Source organism: Salvelinus fontinalis, chromosome 2, assembly GCF_029448725.1.
Source record: "Salvelinus fontinalis isolate EN_2023a chromosome 2, ASM2944872v1, whole genome shotgun sequence".
NCBI lineage: Eukaryota > Metazoa > Chordata > Actinopteri > Salmoniformes > Salmonidae > Salvelinus > Salvelinus fontinalis.
Genome location: NC_074666.1, coordinates 87,819,097 through 87,839,138, shown reverse-complemented (window position 1 = coordinate 87,839,138; position 20,042 = coordinate 87,819,097). Strand labels below are relative to the sequence as shown.

The 20,042-nt window shown below is 43.7% G+C and overlaps 1 protein-coding gene across 1 annotated transcript in view; it reads right to left on the bottom strand.

Annotated features, from left to right (window-relative positions):
* The window catches only part of olfm2a (olfactomedin 2a), an 87,105-nt gene extending 70,622 nt beyond the window's left edge, over positions 1-16,483 (bottom strand). Inside the window, exon 1 of the mRNA XM_055893354.1 lies at positions 15,930-16,483. Within this exon, the coding sequence (XP_055749329.1) occupies positions 15,930-15,986 (57 nt within the window). The 5' untranslated portion in view covers positions 15,987-16,483. The remainder of the gene's footprint in view (positions 1-15,929) is intronic.
* Between the last annotated feature and the right edge of the window lie 3,559 nt (positions 16,484-20,042).

Below are 20,042 nucleotides of genomic sequence, written 5' to 3'. Positions count from 1 at the left end.
CCAATTCTACCTTATTCCTCTCCTCATGCACAGTTGCATACCGCTCATGAGGCTTGTCCACACTCCACACACGAGAGAAGAAGAGAGGGGGCTGTAATTATACTGAAAGCACCGGATGGATCAGTGTGTGAAGCAATCAGAGAAAAAGTCAAGACCCATCACGTTCTCTTCCTCTCTCTCCCATCTCTACATCTTTTCCCACTTCCTCCTCTCTGCATGGTGTTTCCTACACTAGCGTGCCTCTTGCCCAGGTATACAGTATGTGGCAGATTCACACGCCATTGTTTGGCCATACTTGTGGCCATATTGATTTAACAACAGAGGCCTAATTACAACCAATCTGTCAGGAGAGGAGTGTGAGCTAGGCGGCAGGCAGACAGTCAGGGGAATGGAATGAGAGTGACGGAGCGATAGAGGGGTAATTATTCCTTTCTTTGTCATTAGGATGGAGAATATAATAACCCTGTAGGCAGCGCACCAGGCAGTTTACATATCTCCCTCCCGTCTATCTTCCTCACTCTCTTTCCACCCCACCCTCTCCCTCCCCAATTTCCTTCACTGCCTCTCCTTCTGCTCTCCGTTGCTCCCTGTCTCTCAGTAGTAGTCCACTGGGCATTGATTCAAACCCACTGCACATCCGCCCACTGTGTACTCGAACTCTGCCTCATCCTGCCTGCCTGCACACCACCACTGATCATTGCTATTCATACCACATCATGCCTCTCATTGTGTTGGTTCCTGTGTGTAAGTGAGTGAGTGAGTGAGTGAGTGAGTGAGTGAGTGAGTGAGTGGTGAGTGAGTGAGTGAGTGAGTGAGTGAGTGAGTGAGTGAGTGAGTGAATCTAAAAAAATGTTATGCCCAAACTGAGGTATTATCTCTGGGTTAGTGAAGCAAACATGCCCTCAGTGAAGCAGATTAAGTGTTTCTTCCTGGAGGTTTGCTGGGCCTCATAACTCCATGGTCAAGGACTATGGAAATGTCAATAGGGAACTGAGGTGAGGTTTTAGAGGGGCAGGTTAAACTCAGGGCCAAACAGTAGGGGTGCTTGGGTAAAATCCCCGGGGAAGCCAAGCCAGGGAAAAACAAGCCATATTACAACCTATGTGTTGTGATAATTGCGGTGTTTGCTCTATAACATGTTAGTTAGTTCATATGTCTTGACACTGTGATATATAGGCCTAAAAGCTGAGACAATAAGACGACACAGAGGCAGAATAAATTCAACCACACCTTTGTTTCATCACAAAACCAGAGAGCAACATCTGTCTGGTGGAGTCCACAAAGCATATTGCATGTAACAAACAGTTACATGACCTACAGCATGGTCAAGCAAGTTAATGTTTCTGAAATATTCAGACTACTAAACAACTATTGATTTAGAAGCACTGTGTGTTACCGCAAGTCAAAGAAAACAGGCGCTGCCTCCACTATTCCAGCACCATTTCAACTTTAACATTTCAACATCATCAAATCACCTCTGCTCAGTCTAATACACAACTAAAAGATACCAAAACCTATTTAGTCCAATCAATATAAGCTAAATATGATGTGGCTGTCCATGGTATGGATTTCTCTGTGTGTGTGTGTGTGTGTGCAATTAGACAGAACATGTTAACACACCCTACTTGTAGAGAAACACCAACACTTCCTCTTTCATGTTGCCTAAACAGTCTATACAGTACACACTTTAAGTTGTTGTTGTCCTAGGCTACCTGGCTCAAATGCTTGCTCGCTAACCCAACTTCCTTAACATTAGCCTACTACATCCATCATACATCTACTGTAACGAAATATTGAACTTCCATCCTCTCAGACAAGGGGCACAATGTGTGAATTTATGGTTGGATCAGAATCGCTGTCATAATCATTGGCCAGTACATAGAATTAAGTAAAACCACAAGTCCAAATCCCTATCTCTATCCATGGTTAATTTAGTCATTTAGGAACAGGACGATTTACCTAGCTAGCCACCAGAGGACAACAACACAATGAGTTTTCTGGAATTGACGTTTGACTTCTGATGTGATGTGATTGGTGTGAAGCCAAATCCAAACTGCCTTTTTTTTTGGTGGACCATTCACAGCTGAGCCCTCTCAGTTTAGCTGATTGGCTATTATTTTATGAAAAAAATTATCAAGGGAGGTCAAATGCTCCCTGGCTTCCCTTGCAATCAATGCTATGGGCGTCAACAATGTCATACTCTTTTTGACCAGACAGCATCAGATAGATGGGCTACACATACAGAGACAGAGGGGCGCTGTTTCACTCGCTCTGATACTTTCTCTGGTGAGATACATTCAGCCTCTTGCGAACTGAGGGCCATTTATGAAACACAGAGAGACGAAAGAAAAATGATTGTCTATGTTTTTTTCTTGATAATTGTTTGGGGAAATCCTGGCTTCCTTTGGCATCCATGAACACACACCACTGGGGCCAACATTTCCTTGGTTAATCTTTTGTTCATATTTGCAGTCCCTAGTTCTAAGGTATGATGAATGTGTCTAGTACACTATTTGTTTTGGTCCAACATCCAGCTTTTGTCCACACACATCCCAGTGCAGATAAATAGTTCCCACTTCATCATTTCAAGTCTGCTGTCGCTGCTGCATTCTCTGTTATGGTATGCATGGCCAGTGACTGCTACATGGGTATATCTGTGTTTTCTCATGTTGAGGAAGTCCCAAAGAGTTGAAATCAGAGAGAATAGGCTAGTGTGTTTACGCTGCTGGCTACATCTTGTTATCTCTATGCCTATATCAAACATATGCTTCGACTGTATAGCTAATAGCGACCTCTTTACCTTCCCAACCATGGGCCTACAGAGAGGAGAAGAGCCTGGAGGAGCTGCTTGATATGCGCTGTCAGGCTACAGCTCAGGCGCCCCTGACTAGCGACTTTCAGGCCCCGGCTCCGTCAGGGAGGCTCCCCTCATCAATGACCCTACTGAGTGGCTGTGACAGAGCGCTCGCTGCAGAAACACATTGATAAAAAGGTTCCTCTCGCCACCCGCCCGCCTCCGCAGCGCCATGCAGCACTCGCCGGTCATCCACAAAATGAAAGCTCTCCGACAGTTAGCTTTCAGCAGGAGGGGAAGCACTGTCACACTCACAATGGAAGGTGAAGAGGACAGAAATCCCTAGGAAGAAAGGTATAAGTACTATGAGAGGGAGGGAGGGAGGGAGGGAGGGAGGGAGGGAGGGAGGGAGGGAGGGAGGGAGGGAGGGAGGGAGGGAGGGAGGGAGGGAGGGAGGGAGGGAGGGAGGGAGGGACGGAGGGAGGGAGAGGCAGCAGCATTCACGGGGGGTTTCAGTTTAGATTTCCTCCTTCTGTCTGGATGTACCTTTTTGATTCCCAGTCAGACAGCACTAGAGAACTCATCCTCAGCTGACCGGTGGCCATTGTACCGGGTGCCAATTGTCTGATATCAAACAGCTTCCCTCTGACATTCTGATATGGAACCTGTGTACTGTCTGGAATGAAATGTGTGTCCACTATCCATTCCAAAGATGACATCTTTCCACTTTAAAATTGAATATTGTCTTGTGATTGGGAATGTGAGAGCACTCTGATATGGAAATGTGTGTCTTGTGATTGGGAATGTGAGAGCACTCTGATATGGAAATGTGTGTCTTGTGATTGGGAATGTGATAAAAGAGGAGAGTTCTGTAGGAGAGCACTGCAGTGCAGTCAGGTACACACAGCAGCAGCCCAATCTGTTCCGTCTCCCAGTGAGTATGAAAGCTTTGTATCACAGACAGAAGCTGTGGGCTTTAGGCGCAACTGCCATATTTATATTCCAATCTTCTTCACAGAAACCCACATCGCCAAGCTCATAAAAGATTCATTGAGCAGGGGAAAGCAAGGTCGTACAGAAAACTGGCCAGGAGGTGCTTATTGCTTACCGCAACATTCAAAAAGGGCTGTGTGATCCCCATGGCTGCAGTTACTACGGTTACTCCTCACGTTGCTCTATTCACAGTTGTCAGCCTGTCCTAAGATGCTGACCGCACAACTCCTCGCCCTGACTGCCTGTCTGTCCATCAACTGTCACCCCAACACAGGTAGAAGTAGCCTAGCGTTTAGCGCGTCGGGCCAGTAACTGAAAGGCACTTAACCCTAATTTCCTCCAGAAGCTCTGTACTACTATGGCTGACCGTGTAAAACTGCACCTGACAATACAACATCTTGTTTTTACACCACACGCCTCTCTTACGTTTGTTTATATTCATCTATTCATGTTAAATCCTCTCTGCGTCTCCAGAGAAACACTGATCTATTTGTGTAATAGCAGTAGCTAGCAGAGGACACAGTGTGTATAGCGTGTAGCCGAGGCCCAGCCCAGCTCTGGAAGGGTGTTGTCAGAGGGATGTCACATTGGGTTAGAGTCATCGTCCACAGACCTCTGAGAGCAGTGCAGCCTGCAGCGCAGAGGGAGAGACTATCTGGTATGGCTGATATTCATCCCAGCAGCACCAGCCTGCCTGACCTGCCTGGTCAGCTAAGCTAAGGAGGGGAGACATGAGCATATGAATAAAGATACGACACAACCTTCCCTCTGTAACCCGATGTTCAATCAATAGAATTGGGATGAAAAAAATGTATTCGCTTACGCTGACTAGAATCATTATGTAACAGCACATGTTGGAAAAAACAAACCAATGACAGGTAATATATGATGGAATGGTGATGACAGTCCTCTTTAGGTGTTGTTTTTGTGTAGACACCAACCATACAGGACTGGGCAGAATTACTTCTAGAGTTTACCATTTGTTATTTGAATGTGGTCCAAGAAGCAAGGTTGTCTGTAAAAAGGATTGCCTGCTATAAAAGTGTCTGTGTAAAATGCACCAAAAAAAAAGTTAAATAATAGGACCACCAAAACTCACTGTACATATACTTTCCAGTATGTCTTGTAATACACAGTATGTGTTGTAATACACAGTATGTGTTGTAATATATAGTATGTGCTGATAGACAGTATGTGTTGCAATATACAGTATGTGTTGTAATATATAGTATGTGCTGTAAGAGACAGTATGTGCTGTAATATACAGTATGTGTTGCAATATACAGTATGTGTTGCAATATACAGTATGTGTTGCAATATACAGTATGTGTTGCAATATACAGTATGTGTTGCAATATACAGTATGTGTTGCAATATACAGTACGTGCTGTAAGAGACTACTTCATTTGGTCAATTGTGGCCAGGCAAGTTCAATCAAGCATATCTGACATTTTTGTAAGAAATATGATATTAAACTCAGAGCTGCTGTAGACCAGATAGATACGGATCTAGAATACTGAGTGTGACAGTCAGTTTAGGACACCTTCTCTCCAGGTAGTTACATTTACATGTTAGTCATTTAGCAGACACTCTAATCCAGAGCGACTAACAGTAGTGAGCGCATATATTTCCATACCTTTTTGTTGTGGTACTGGTCCCCTGTGGGTTTTGAAACCACAACCCTGGCATTTCACGCACCATGCTCTACCAACTGAGCCACACTGGACCACCAGTTAGAAAGGCAGAGACGCTGTGAGACAACCCAGTCTCAGAGCGCCATACAGGGACAGTGTGTTAATGTGAGGGACGAGGAGGCCTATGACCTCATGCACACTCTACCCAGCATTCCATCTGTTCTGGTGGTCCGTTACAACCCAGACCGTTGCTGCTCAGTGCCCATCCCTCGCCTGTTTCACCCCTGCCTCACAGCAGAATCCCTCCCCTTCCTGTACCTCAGCCCAGCGTCACACTGATATCACTCCCCTTCCTGTACCTCAGCCCAGTGTCACACTGATATCACTCCCCTTCCTGTACCTCAGCGTCACACTAATATCACTCCCCGGTCAGCAGTGTCCATTCTGTCTACTGACCTACTTTGTAGAAGAGGTGCACCCACACTCTCTCACACACACACTCCTCTCAGGGTGGTTAAGAAGACATGAAAGAGCCTGAGACATTAGGAGGAATGGAGGAGCAGCCAGCACAACACCTCCTTCTCCTCCCACCCCTCCTTGAACAGGCTCTCCTTGTGACATAACCTCCTTACGCTACAACAATTCTGGCACACACAATACAGTCTCATTAGCTGGCGCTGCTTCAAGCTCCACAGTAATCAGCTATGACACTAAAGCACACACTATTCAATCTCCTCAAGCAGCCCTGAATCAAACACAATGCTAGCTCATTATCCGCCACAGACTGTGAAGCGGTATACTTCGATATATGGAGAGAGCACGTGAATGTGGTGGCGGGCGTGAGACTAATCAATCTATCACTGCGTGTTTGTTCGCCCACATGCTGCTCAACATGATTGTTTTTGTCTGTCACCCACCACCATATTATAATTAGGTGTACGTATCACTGCACAGGACAAGAGGCACCATCTCACCAATCAGTGAGTGTGTGTGCATGTCTGGCCTGTGCCTGTATGCGTGTTAGCTGTACTGTATATCTCTCTAATTGTCTGAGTGTATGGGCCTTCTAGCCCACTTCATTCCACTCCATCCACTTCCATTGGCACAGCCCATACAGAGGGGGGTGGAGGATGGAGAGAGGATCCAGTGTGGGTCCAGTGTCAGTGTCCGGGGTGTCGTCTCCTCCAGGTTGAGGAGCCATGATGCAGGCCGAGCCTTGTGCGTGTCCTCTCCTCTCCCTGGGAGATTTACACCCCTCTCTCCCGCAGCTTTTCATTTGTCTAATTCCATGTGGCTGGCTGGGAGGTTTAGGCTGCTGCTAGGCAGAGCACGTACTGTCCATCCGCCCTGCGCGGCCTGCCTACCAGCGTCCTTGGGTCCCCAGAGCAATGCAAGGAGGACACTCTCTCTTACTTCAATGCCCCTTCCCTCCCTCTCCCTCTCTATTTGAATGCCGTCCAACTGCTCCCTCTGTCACTTCCACCGCAATTTATAGGAATTTTAACAGCCCAGGTTCACTGATTGTAAACCATTTCATTGCCGAGGAAAGTTGAAAAGGAGTGGTTTTATAAGGTTTATGTGTCCGTGTTGTTTTGGTAAGATGATTGTGTAGTCGTCTCCTGGCCGGGAGACAAGGACAGGAATTTAGCCTGTGAGTGGTTCAATCACAGCAGCCTCCGCAGAGCCCAGGGAGGGGTTTAAATGGTCGTCATGCTGCTTCCTCTCATTGGACGAGCACCAAGAAAGGAGATTTCCCGGGCACGGGGTCCCACTACCAGGTCAGCTGGGAGCTGATCGGGATTGGACGACAGCCATGCCAGCTGTTTGTCCTGCTGCCTTCGGATTGGGCCAAGTTCTGTCCTGCGTGTCCTCTCAATGTCTGTGTTGGACCAATTAAAAGCCAAATGATTGTAATGTACAACTATGATTGGCTCTGTGAGAGTTTTGTCTCTGCTCAAAATGCCAGGGAAATAGAAAACCCTGAATGTGACTCTGCAGACAAAGGCTGCATGCAGAGAATTCCACTAAATCAACAATGCTTTTCTACTCTGCTTTTCTACTCCTCTGCAGCGTAATCTGCATTTCAATTAAGTTGAAATTGGCTTCTTAAATATAATCAACTCAACTCATTTGTGAAGTAAAGTGAGACAAACTGTACACTTCTGTGAGCTGCTATCTTCACTCTAATGTGTAGCTAGCTGTTTACAATCAAATGACTCCAACTGTGGGCACAATTTCTGTTGCAAACATCCTGTCCATCTCAAACAAGGAGGAGCATTTTAAATAGTCCTAAAGAGCCAGTCTATTTTAGCCAATTGTTTATCGGCCTCCCTGGTGCCAGGGGATAGAACAAATTACGGAGGGAAATAAAGCTTTTGAATTATTTACAGAAGTGTTGTCTTCCTCTTCGAGAATGACAGCCAATTAGGCGTTCTCGCCCACCGCGTTGGAACAGGGAAAAACACCAAAGCAAGTGGTAACTTCCATCACTCACAGCCTTCAAGGCCAGACTGTTTCAAACAGTACATACACCCCACTGTCTGCACCAGTCTTTCCTTTGGGAACACTACACTGCACTCATGCTCTCATATCAGTAAGTTAGCGGTGTTGTGTTCACAGGTTGTTTCAAGTACATGTAAAGATGTCCTGCCCTCAGCAGACAGCCACTGATTAAACTAAAATAATTATAGAAACACTGAAGTCTCTCAAGACCCCCCAAAGCTCTATTTCCCAAGCCCTCTGTTTAGTTCAAAGTCATTTAATAATTAGATTTGATTGTGGTGTTGACTCTGATCTGGATTTTAGATCTGCAAAGACTTGCTAAGTGCTTACTGTGTTTTTGATAACGTTTCAAATGAAACATTTTAATGAAGGAACATACACTGAACTGAGTATACCAAACATTAGGAACACTTTCCTAATATTGAGCTGCACTCAGAGCAGCCTCAATTCGTCGAGGCATGGGCTCTACAAGGTGTTGAAAGCGTTCCACAGGGATGCTGGCCATGTTGACTCGGTTTCCCACAGTTGTGTCAAGTTGGTTGGATGTCCTTTGGGTGGTGGACCATTCTTGATACACACGGAAAACTGTTGACCGTGAAAAACCCAGCAGCGTTGCAGCTCTTGCCACACTCAAACCAGTGTGCCTGGTACCTACTACAATACCCCGTTCAAAGGGCACTTACAACTTTTGTCTTGCCCATTTCACCCTCTGAATGGCACACATTCACAATTCATGTCGCAATTGTCTCAAGGCTTAAAAAATCCTTATTTAACCTGTCTCCTCCCCTTCATCTACACTGACTTAAGTGGATTTAAAAAGTGACAACAATAAGGGATCGATGTTTTGTACTCAGTGTATTTTTTTGGCTTTCTGTTGTCGTACATTTCCCTGCCATTATATTTCTGAGACCTCCCCCCAATGTCAGCAGCACACTCAGTCCACCAATCACGCCCCTAACTGTTTCAATTGGATAAGTGTCATGAACTGGCTGAGAACCTACATTACATCTAGGAAAATAAATTATCCTTACACCTGCATAACCTCTAGGAACAGAAATGATCCCTAAACCTGCATTACCTCTAGCTACTGAAATGATCCCTAAACCAGCATTACCTCAAGCTACTGAAATGATCCCTAAACCAGCATTACCTCAAGCTACTGAAATGATCCCTAAACCAGCATTACCTCAAGCTACTGAAATGATCCCTAAACCAGCATTACCTCAAGCTACGGAAATGATCCCTAAACCTGCATTACCTCAAGCTACTGAAATGATCCCTAAACCAGCATTACCTCAAGCTACTGAAATGATCCCTAAACCAGCATTACCTCAAGCTACTGAAATGATCCCTAAACCTGCATTACCTCTAGCTACTGAAATGATCCCTAAACCTGCATTACCTCTAGCTACTGAAATGGTCTTTAACCCTGCATTACCTCTAGCTACTGAAATGGTCTTTAAACCTGCATTACCCCTAGAAACATATGATGCTTATATCTACATTACCTTTAGGTAAAGAAACTATGCTAAAAATCATTGCCTCTAGCTACTGAAAATATCCCTAAACCTGCATTACCTATAGCTATCGAAATTATTCATAAACCTGCATTACCTTTAGGAACATAAATCATGGCTGCTGCCTTAAAGCTGCAATATGTAACTTTTTGGGTAACCAAATTCACATAGAAATTTGATTTATAGATCCGCCATTCTCATTGAAAGCCAGTCTAAATAGTGATATAAGTTCTATGCACTCTATTTCTATGCTTCCCGTTCTTAAGATTATTTTAGTTTTACTTAACATTTTGTACATAAGTTTCAAACAGTTGAATATACAATATTTTTGATTTAATTCAAATATATTTCCCAACAGTTTAGATGGTACAATGATTCGCTATACTATCCATTGCTTGTTTTGTTACATAAACTGAAATTAGGCAAACTATTACAATTTTAGCAACCAGGAAATGTCAGAGTGTTTTCTGCCACTTTTCAACCTCATAGTTGTCACGTCTACTCCTGTTCCTCCCCTCCGGCATCCGTTTACTAACCACCGGTCCTGGGAACCATCATCACGAGCACCTGCGCTTCATTAGGCACACCTGGACTCCATTACCTCCCCTTAAATCTGGCACTCCCTTAGGTTCTTTCCCCAGGCAGTATTGTTCATGTCAAGATGCTACTCCTACGTTGGACCGTTCCATGTTTCTTGTTATAGTAAACTGACCACCTTCTTCTTGACTCCCAGCATCCACGTTACAATATTCACTATCTCCAGCACCAAACCAGCATCTACTTTTCTACATGCGTGTTTCTATTGTCTGTGGATAAAAAGATAAGGTGACAAAAATGAGTTTCTAGCCAGAGTGAGAGTACTGTATGTTCTTGCTCCCCACATCACCACGAATCTCATTTTGTTTGAAAATCACTTTTTTTAATGATATTATCGAATAGAACTTTAAATATTTTTCTTCAAAACACTCTGTTTTCACATATGTAGACACTGGTATTGTACTGGAGATAATGAAAGTAGGTTGAAAAGTGAGCTCTGCTCAGATACCTGCTAACATTGGCATCTCTTAAAGAGGCATTTTGAAGAAGCAGCCTTTATCTTTTGATGTAAAAATGTCTCCAGAAATGTAATTCTACTACTCATCAAAGTACGTGTTTTAAAAACACATTAGATATTTAGCAAATCAAAGAACCATACAAATTAGAACAAAGTATTTATATAATATTAAATACAATTGAGAAAATATTCCCATTATTATATAAATTGAAATGTTTACATTGAAACATGATGCTGGCATTCTAGGCAGAGTTGCAAAGAAAAAGCCATACCTCAGACTGGCCAATAAAAAAAGAAAAGATTAAGATGGGCAAAAGACAAGACACTGGACAGAGGAACTCTGTCCCGAGAGGAACTTTCTCCCGCATCCCGGAGTCACCTCGTCACTGTTGACGTCGAGACTGGTGTTTTGTGGGTACTATTAAATGAAGCTGCCAGTTGAGGACTTGTGAGGCGTCCATTCCTCAAACTAGACACTCTAATGTACTTGTCCTCTTGCTCAGTTGTGCACCGGGACCTCCCACTCCTTTCTAATCTGGTTAGAGCCAGTTTGCGCTGTTCTGTGAAGGGAGTAGTACACAGCGTTGTACGAGCTCTTCAGTTTCTTGGCAACTTCTCACATGGAATAGCCTTAATTTCTCAGAACAAGAATAGACTGATGAGTTTCAGAAGTAAGGTCTTTGCTTCTGGCCATTTTGAGCCTGTAATCGAACCCACAAATGCTGATGCTCCAGATACTCAACTAGTCTAAAGAAGGCCAGTTGTATTGCTTCTTTAATCAGAACAACAGTTTTCAGCTGTGCTTACATAATTGCAAAAGGGTTTTATAATGATCAATTAGCCATTTAAAATGATAAACTTGGATTAACTAACACAACGTGCCATTGGAACACAGGAGTGACGGTTGCTGATAATGGGCCTCTATGCCTATGTAGATATTCCATAAAAAATCAGCTGTTTCCAGCTACAATAGTCATTTACAACATTAACAATGTCTACACTGTATTTCTGGTCAATTTGATGTTATTTTAAATGGACAAAACATTTGCTTTTCTTTCAAAAACAAAGAAATTTCTAAGTGACCCCAAACTTTTGAACGGTAGTGTACATTTTGAGATTTCAAATGGACATCACACAATTTAAAAGCCCATTTCATAGAGAACGTTCTAAACTTTTTTACATGTAGTAACTTACTTTGAAGAGATCATATTAGTTCTAAATAGGTGTTTGGTGATTGGTAGACTAAATTCCTTGTACTTCTCTTTAACTACCATTTCCTGAAAGTCCGACTCTTCCCACACACCAAGTAATTAATCTCACCTTTAGTCGCACCTGCATTCACCAAATGTTGTGTGGTTATACTGAGATATATTCCCCAGACTTGTATAGAGGGAATAGTTCATATGTTGTCAAATATAGATTTTAGATAACATTTTCTTTGGAAATATGCACCAAAAATGCTGTTTACCCACATGGTTTAGTAATTTACAGATAAGATCATTTTTTTAAGTATATATCCACAATCTGCTCAAAGTCCAGTCCTGGAAATATGAGCAGATCTTATTAGATATTGCCTCAGTTTGCATATTTTAATACAATATTTCAGAAACGTTGTAATACAAAAACAATTATATACATATTGGTGTTTTTATTTAAATGGTAGAAGTTCATTGTGATATGAATAGGGAAAACATTACCCTATTAGGGTGTGGTGCCTTGCCTTAACGGTGATATTGTATAGTGCATCTCACATGTTTTGTTTGATTTACTTATGTAGGCATATGTATGCTGCAATTCAGCTATTAGCTGCAAATGTGTCCAATTTAAAATAAACCTTAAATATATATGTATTATGCGGTCATTTTCAATTATATTTCAATGCTGTGCAATTTTCTCTAAACAGCATAATTACGGTCCATTTTATAAGCTGAAATATACATGTATTCTTTGCTCAGCCCACAAGTAGAATTCAAAGATCACCATGCATAAATATCAACTGTTACACAGACGTACATTAACAAAGTGCATGCATGGTGTCAGTCATCTTGTGATGCAACATACCCCATAACAACGGAGTACATACAGAGGCAGCGCCAAGGTCGAGCAGGTGTCCGTCTGTATCACTGGCTGTCAGGACTCCTGGGGCGTTGTGGGTACTTAACAAACACATGCAGAGAGCCAGCGAATGCATGTGTCTCATTAAAGCATAGTGCATATTTAATGTAGGGCCCGTGCCGAGACTGTGTGTGAGAAGATGTGTACATATGAGTGAGATATTCAAACTCCTCCAGTGTAGAGAGACTTCCTATCAGTCGGAAGATGCGGCCATAAGAGTTAATAAATTCTTTATGTCTGCAGAGCTAGGCTACATTAGGGAAATGCGTGGCGCCATATTTTTTTCCTCTGTAGGGTTGATTAATATTTAATGTAAACACTTACAACAAATTGTCCCCTAAGGCCAATTATGAGCCATTGGAGGAGGGGAAACAGTTCCACTGATAGAGAGATGATTGTATCTCCTGAGAGTAAGTCTGAGACACACACATCGTCAGGTCCTTATGCCTTATGGTTGGGTGCTCACCTGCCTACCGTCTCCTGCCCTGTGACTCCAACGGGCATCAGCGCTAGACAGGGCACCACTGTAACGGACCATGTTGGAGCGGGTGAAACAGACGGCTAAAGAAGTCTCTCCGCATTTGGTTTCATATGATACGCAAACCAGGGTTTTCCTAAGTACTGGGGGGCATACGTACTGGGGGGCATACCATAGAAAAACATTTTTCAGAAGGAAAATAGGACAGGTCCAGGTAGTAGTTCCCCATTTCAGTCTGTTTCCAAATGTTTTGTCACTACTGAACAGGACCGAGTTCTCCATCAGTAGGTCACACAGACACAGACATAGCGAGAGAGAGAGAGCACAAGGACAGAGATGAAGTCTTGTGTTACACTGAGATACCACTGGCTGTGCTCTGCACATCCTTTCCTGTCACTGACAGCACCACCTGCTTCTCTCAGTAGGGTTTCATTGTCACCGCCACCGTTTGAAAGGAGCATGGCCTCAGGACAGGTAGCATCGGATCCATTTCTGGGAAAAGGTCAGCTCAAGTCTCAACGCAGCACGTAGACATGGCAGTAAACATGGCACACTTCTGTAGTAGACAACATACTCGTTCTGGAGAGCAGGATGCTCTCTCAGTGCTACTGTGTATTAGAAATCAACTACAGCAGACATTTTCATTTCCTGGTTTACACACAGTCAGAATAGTGTATAAATCTGCAGCTGTTGATCTATATGGTTAATACAGACATATCATTCTCAGAACATTCTTGGGGGTTCAAAAGATATTTGATCAATCCTGCCCAAACATGAGTGATTGTCAGGATACTCTCAGGGGGCATATCTATTCAGCAAAACTATGCACATAACATTCTACCCTTTGGGGTCAGGCCTGGCATGCCAGAGAATATTATTTCAACTGTAGATCCATCCCAAGCTTTACTCTTGACCATTAATGTGTTACCTGGTGATTATGAGAACAAAACAAAGGGTTTGGAAACTGTTACACACTAAAACTGGGATCCTTGGGAAGTCCCAACTATGACATCAACCAATTTAAGTTGAAATGTAAAAGGGTTTTAAGGTTAGCGTTAGGTAGGGGTTATCGTTAAAATTAGGGTAAGGGTTGGGGTTAAGGGTTTAGGGTCATCCCAATGATTACCTAATAGCACTAACACGGAACCCAAACCGGCTGTACACATGTGCCATCGTTCGCATTCGTGCATAAATGTATTTTGTCCCCCCACACCAAACACGATCACGACACGCAGGTTAAAATATCAAAACAAACCCTGAACCAATTACATTAATTTGGGGACAGGTCGAATAGCATTAAACATTTATGGCAATTTAGCTAGCTAGCTTGCACTTGCTAGCTAATTTGTCCCATTTAGCTAGCTGCTGTTGTAGCTGCTGTTGCTAGCTAATTTGTCCTGGGATATAAACATTGAGTTGTTATTTTACCTGAAATGCACAAGGTCCTCTACTCCGACAATTAATACACACATAAAACGGTCAACCGAATCGTTTCTAGTCATCTCTCCTCCTTCTAGGCTTTTTCTTCTCTTGACTTTATATTGCGATTGGCAACTTTCCTAAATTAGGTGCATTACGGTCACTGACCTCGTTCATCTTTCTGTCACCCACGTGGGTATAAAAGAGTTGACACATGAGTACCTGCTTCTATAAACCAATGAGGATATGCAGGACTTGCAGCGTGATCTGTGTTCTTTTTAGCAACTGACTGTTTTATTAAGCATGTTAACATGTTTTAGAACTTATTTTGTCTAACAGCTGAAGCCGCAATAACAAATTATTCACATCTCTTGGACTTTCAAATGTTTTCTGGGTCAGATAATTTAACTTCCTTCACTTCAATTTATAACTGTCACTTCAGAGCTCATGGTGTAGGGTGCCGTCTTTCGGATGGGACGTTAAACGGGTGTCCTGACTCTCTGAGGTCATTAAAGATCCCATGGCACTTATCGTAAGAGTAGGGGTGTTAACCCCGGTGTCCTGGCTAAATTCCCAATCTGGCCCTCAAACCATCATGGTCACCTAATAATCCCCAGTTTACAATTGGCTCATTCATCCCCCTCCTCTCCCCTGTAACTATTCCCCAGGTCGTTGCTGCAAATGAGAACGTGTTCTCAGTCAACTTACCTGGTAAAATAACGGTAAAATAAAATAAATAAAAAATGGTTTCAGGGAAAGGTATGTACTTAGTGCTTCTCTGGTCCAACGTAGCGGCAAATACATAACTCCAAGACATAGGCCTACAGATAAGTCCATTCACCACGGAACATAGGTTAGCGTTTGAAGGGGCATTAGAAAAGCACTAATTACAATCATCGTACTAACACTGATCCTGACACGTGTGTCCACACATTCGCAAATCACACTTGGATTGTACACAAACTCGCTCGAGCGTGATGTACAGTGCCGGCATAATATAGACTTCTGTTGCTCAGAGAAGCCCCAGAGCCTTTCTGTCGCTTCCTCTCTCAACTTTCTCTCTGTCCTGCCCCTCTGAATTCATGCTGCTGTATTCCAGGCCAGACGGCCGCAGATGTGATATTTGACTAGCCTACACATTTTCCTTACGACTGGGGAATAATAATACAGAGGAATCCTATAAAATCATATTTGGAGTCATTGTGTGGCACGTTCGCACTAACACGTTTGTGTATTTCACACTCATTCCACTAAACGTGTTTTTCTTCACACTTGTTCAAGTATTGATTTGAAGCACATTGGCATATGTCTAATAGACACAGGCAAGTCCTCGAATATGTATTCTGTACCCCCAATGGCCGGCATTTATGCAACGTTAACAAATAAAGAGCATTGTAAATATGAGATGTACGCTTGTTCTTACCTCACAGGGCATGGCAGCTAACATCACTAGTAGGAACATGGCACTGAAGAGATGCATTCTTGCCGAAATGACAGCGTTCCAGCCGACACCAGCTCCTCTGTTGCTCTTCCCCTCTTGCCTGTGTCCTTATTGGGGCGGTTTCTTCAGCTCGAGAGGGATTCTGTCAATGCTCTGTCGAGTGTACACGACGAACCTCATCACCAGCCAGTCTGTGCGCTGGGTTAATTCCACACACGGACGCAGAGTAGACCTCTAGCTCGGTAGGCTACAATGATCAGCGATGTGCCGTGTGGACTCGCGTCTGCTCCCCCTCCCGTATGACCAACACCGATCAGTGGACCGCAGATTTTTGACAGTGAACGCTGAATCAAATACACAATCTTTCACACACGATATGTTTGTTAGAATAAGGCAATGCCTTTAACCTGTAAATGAGCACGGGACTCGATGGTATAGTAGCTAATGACAGGGGCAGAAAGTCGCAGAGGTTGGAAGGTTACTTCTGTGCTTGCAAGGTGACGACGCTAGGAGCAGCACATCGCTGCTTTGGCAACTGATTCAAAGAAGTACCACTCTGCGTGCATGTGTGCGCGAGAGAGAGAAAGTGTGCGGGAGAGAGAGATAGAGAGGGGGCTGCATTGACTAGACTGTGTTGTTTGCTGCTCTGTATGGATTTTCAGTAGAATGACAGATACACGGAACGCGAGAGAGGGGTGACATTTAACGGAACGCATTGCCATAATCGACTTCCTTGTTATCTGCACACCAACGCTGATTGGGGCTGATATGGCGTTGTGTAAGAGCCGGATGATGATTGTCAAAACAACATAATGCCATCAATTTAGCTCTCATCCGCTTCTAATTGGTAAATTAAGGTGCCAATATAATTCGAAGGGATTTCCCAGAATTGGGATTTAGAGAAATAAGCATGCAAATATTTTAATGATGTTGCTAAGTGTGTGCTTGTGTGTGTGCATCAGGACTCTGGTGGGCCTCGGATTCTCCTAGTTTTTGACAGCCAGAGTTAGTGGCCTCCGGCCATCCTGAACACGGTATGAATAATAGAACACCCTGGCCTGCGCTACCCGCTCCACTCTTCCTCCTCAGTAATAGCGCTCAACTTCACTTTCCCATTTCACCGCTTTCCAAAGTTACAAACAACAACAAGCCACTTCACGTCCTTGCCCATAATTACCTATGAATGGCTCAAGTGTTACTTAACTACATATGATAGGGCTGGAACCTTGGCAGTCCTTTGCACTTGGCACATGCTGTATCCTCTTCACTAACCCTAATTGTTTATGCTACGTCAATCTCAATACATGACGGCGTGTGGAACATTATACCTATCATCATGAGTGCCATGTACAGGGTACAGTAGGTTACTGTATAGGGTAAAACCCAGTGGTGGGCCGTCAGGGCCAGCAAGGCCTTCTCTGCTGGCCTAAACATCATCAGAATATATATATTTTTTTATATATTTTCCCACAAATATGTATTAAATTATTCCCCAGAGTAAGAATTATACTCTTCATTTCATAGCTTTCCTCTTGGTTGCACTGCTTCCAGCCCCAGGTTGAGATTGAGGGCTGGCCTTTATGTTAGATCTTTTATCCAATCATATTCAGCCATCATGTGTTGCCAGGGGTCTAAAATCTGCCCTCAGGCCTTCAGAATCAACAGTGCGGGCGCTTGTAGCTTAAATTGAATGGAAATGAAAATTTAGTGTCAACCAATCAGCTTTAGAGTTGGCTATTGTACGCCTGCTGGCTGGCTCCAGTGTTACACAGGAGCCAGCTAGCAGGCGTAGTGCGTGCACGTCTTTTGATCTTTTGAACAAATTAATTTGCGTACGACTAAGCTGTTTTTTCAACCCACAATGGCGGAAGGAGGAGAAGATATCGATTTGGTCGAGGATATAATTATAACGCCATTCTCAAGACGAACTTTTCAAGAAAAGTTAGACATTGTAAGGAGAGATCGCCCGACGCCGATGCTACAAAGCCTGTCACAGGCGGGAAAGGGGTTCGTTAGCCACTTTCAAAGTTCCAACTATGAGCGCTGTCAATGGCTCACAGGCTCCGAGAAGCACTGCAAACTATACTGCTGGGAATGCCTATTATTTACAAGTGATCGATTTGGTGTTTGGAGCCACACTGGCTTTGCAAACTTGAGTTGTCTAACCAAGGCAGCAACGAGACATCAAAGTACGGCTGGGCACTTACAAGCAATGGTGCTTTTGAAAACTTTTGAGGACACCCGAGTGGATCTACAGCTCAAAGAACAATCGCGCAGGGCAACGGAGCTGCACAATGAAAAGGTGAAGAGAAATAGGGAAATATTGAAAAGACTCATTGATTGTGTCATGTTTTTGGGTAAACAGGAACTTTCATTTAGGGGACACAATGAAAGTGAAGGCTCAACAAACAAAGGGACCTACGTGGAGCTTCTTTCTTTTCTTTCTGAAAGCAACACAGATTTACAATACCACCTGTCCACTAACACAGTGTTCATTGGGAAGTCCGGCAAAATACAAAATGACCTAATTTATGCTATTTTTGATTTATTTTACCGTTATTTTACCAGGTAAGTTGACTGAGAACACGTTCTCATTTGCAGCAACGACCTGGGGAATAGTTACAGGGGAGAGGAGGGGGATGGGAGAGGGGAGAGGAGGGGGATGGGAAAGGGGAGAGGAGGGGGATGAATGAGCCAATTGTAAACTGGGGCCAATTGTAAACTATTGCTGAAGTGATGGGAGAAGAGATCAAATGGAGATTAAAAAAAGCTCCCTTTGTTGCTGTTATGGTGGACGAGACAACAGATGTGGGAAATGCAGCACAGCTCTCACTCGTCCTGCGTTATGTGACGGACACAGGAGTCAAGGAGCGATTTATCCGATTTGAAGATGTGACAAGCGGCAAGCGAGCTGATGACATTGCCGCTCTTATTTTCCGTTTCTTGGAGGAAAATGAATGTAGTCTAGATAAAGTTGTGGCACAGTGTTTTGATGGCGCAGCAGTCATGGCATCTGGACTCAATGGGGTGCAGGCTAAAGTTAAGGAGAGGGCACCGATGGCCTTATTCATTCACTGCTATGCACATCGACTAAATTTAGTACTGACTCAAGGAGCCTCAAAGCTTAAAGAATGCAAGGTCTTTTTTGCCAACCTCAATGGCCTTGCAGCATTTTTCTCAAGATCCCCTAAGCGCACGCAACTGCTGGATGACATCTGCAAGCGTCGTCTTCCTAAGGTTGCACCAACGAGGTGGCAATATACATCTAGATTGGTCAATGCAGTCTTTGAAAAGAGAGTTGCCCTCAAGGAGCTGTTTAACCACTTACTGGAACATCATGATGACCATGACGGGGATACTGTGCTTATGGCTGATGGATTTAATGGAACATCATGATGACCATGACGGGGATACTGTGCTTATGGCTGATGGATTTAATGGAACATCATGATGACCATGACGGGGATACTGTGCTTATGGCTGATGGATTTAATGGAACATCATGATGACCATGACGGGGATACTGTGCTTATGGCTGATGGATTTAATGGAACATCATGATGACCATGACGGGGATACTGTGCTTATGGCTGATGGATTTAATGGAACATCATGATGACCATGACGGGGATACTGTGCTTATGGCTGATGGATTTAATGGAACATCATGATGACCATGACGGGGATACTGTGCTTATGGCTGATGGATTTAATGCACGTTTGGATGATTTTGAGTTTTGTTTTTTGCTTGAAACATTCAATGGGATTTTTAATTATTCGGATGTGCTTTTTGGAATTCTACAGAAACAAACTTTGGATGTACAATTCTGCCAGACAAGGGTGAACGAGTTTTGTGACACAATTGAGCGTGAGAGGTGCAGGTTCAGTCAAATGTACGATGACACAGCGCGCATCTCAAGTTCACCCAGCGCACGCAGAGGCCCAGCACAGAGACCCTCGCACATACTATCAACAACTCCACAGCAATATTCTGGACAACATTCTTTGCCAGATACGAAACAGGTTTCAAGACCACGAAAAATTTATGTTTCTCTCCCTCCTGGACCCCCGGCACTTTCAGACCTACCGGAAAAA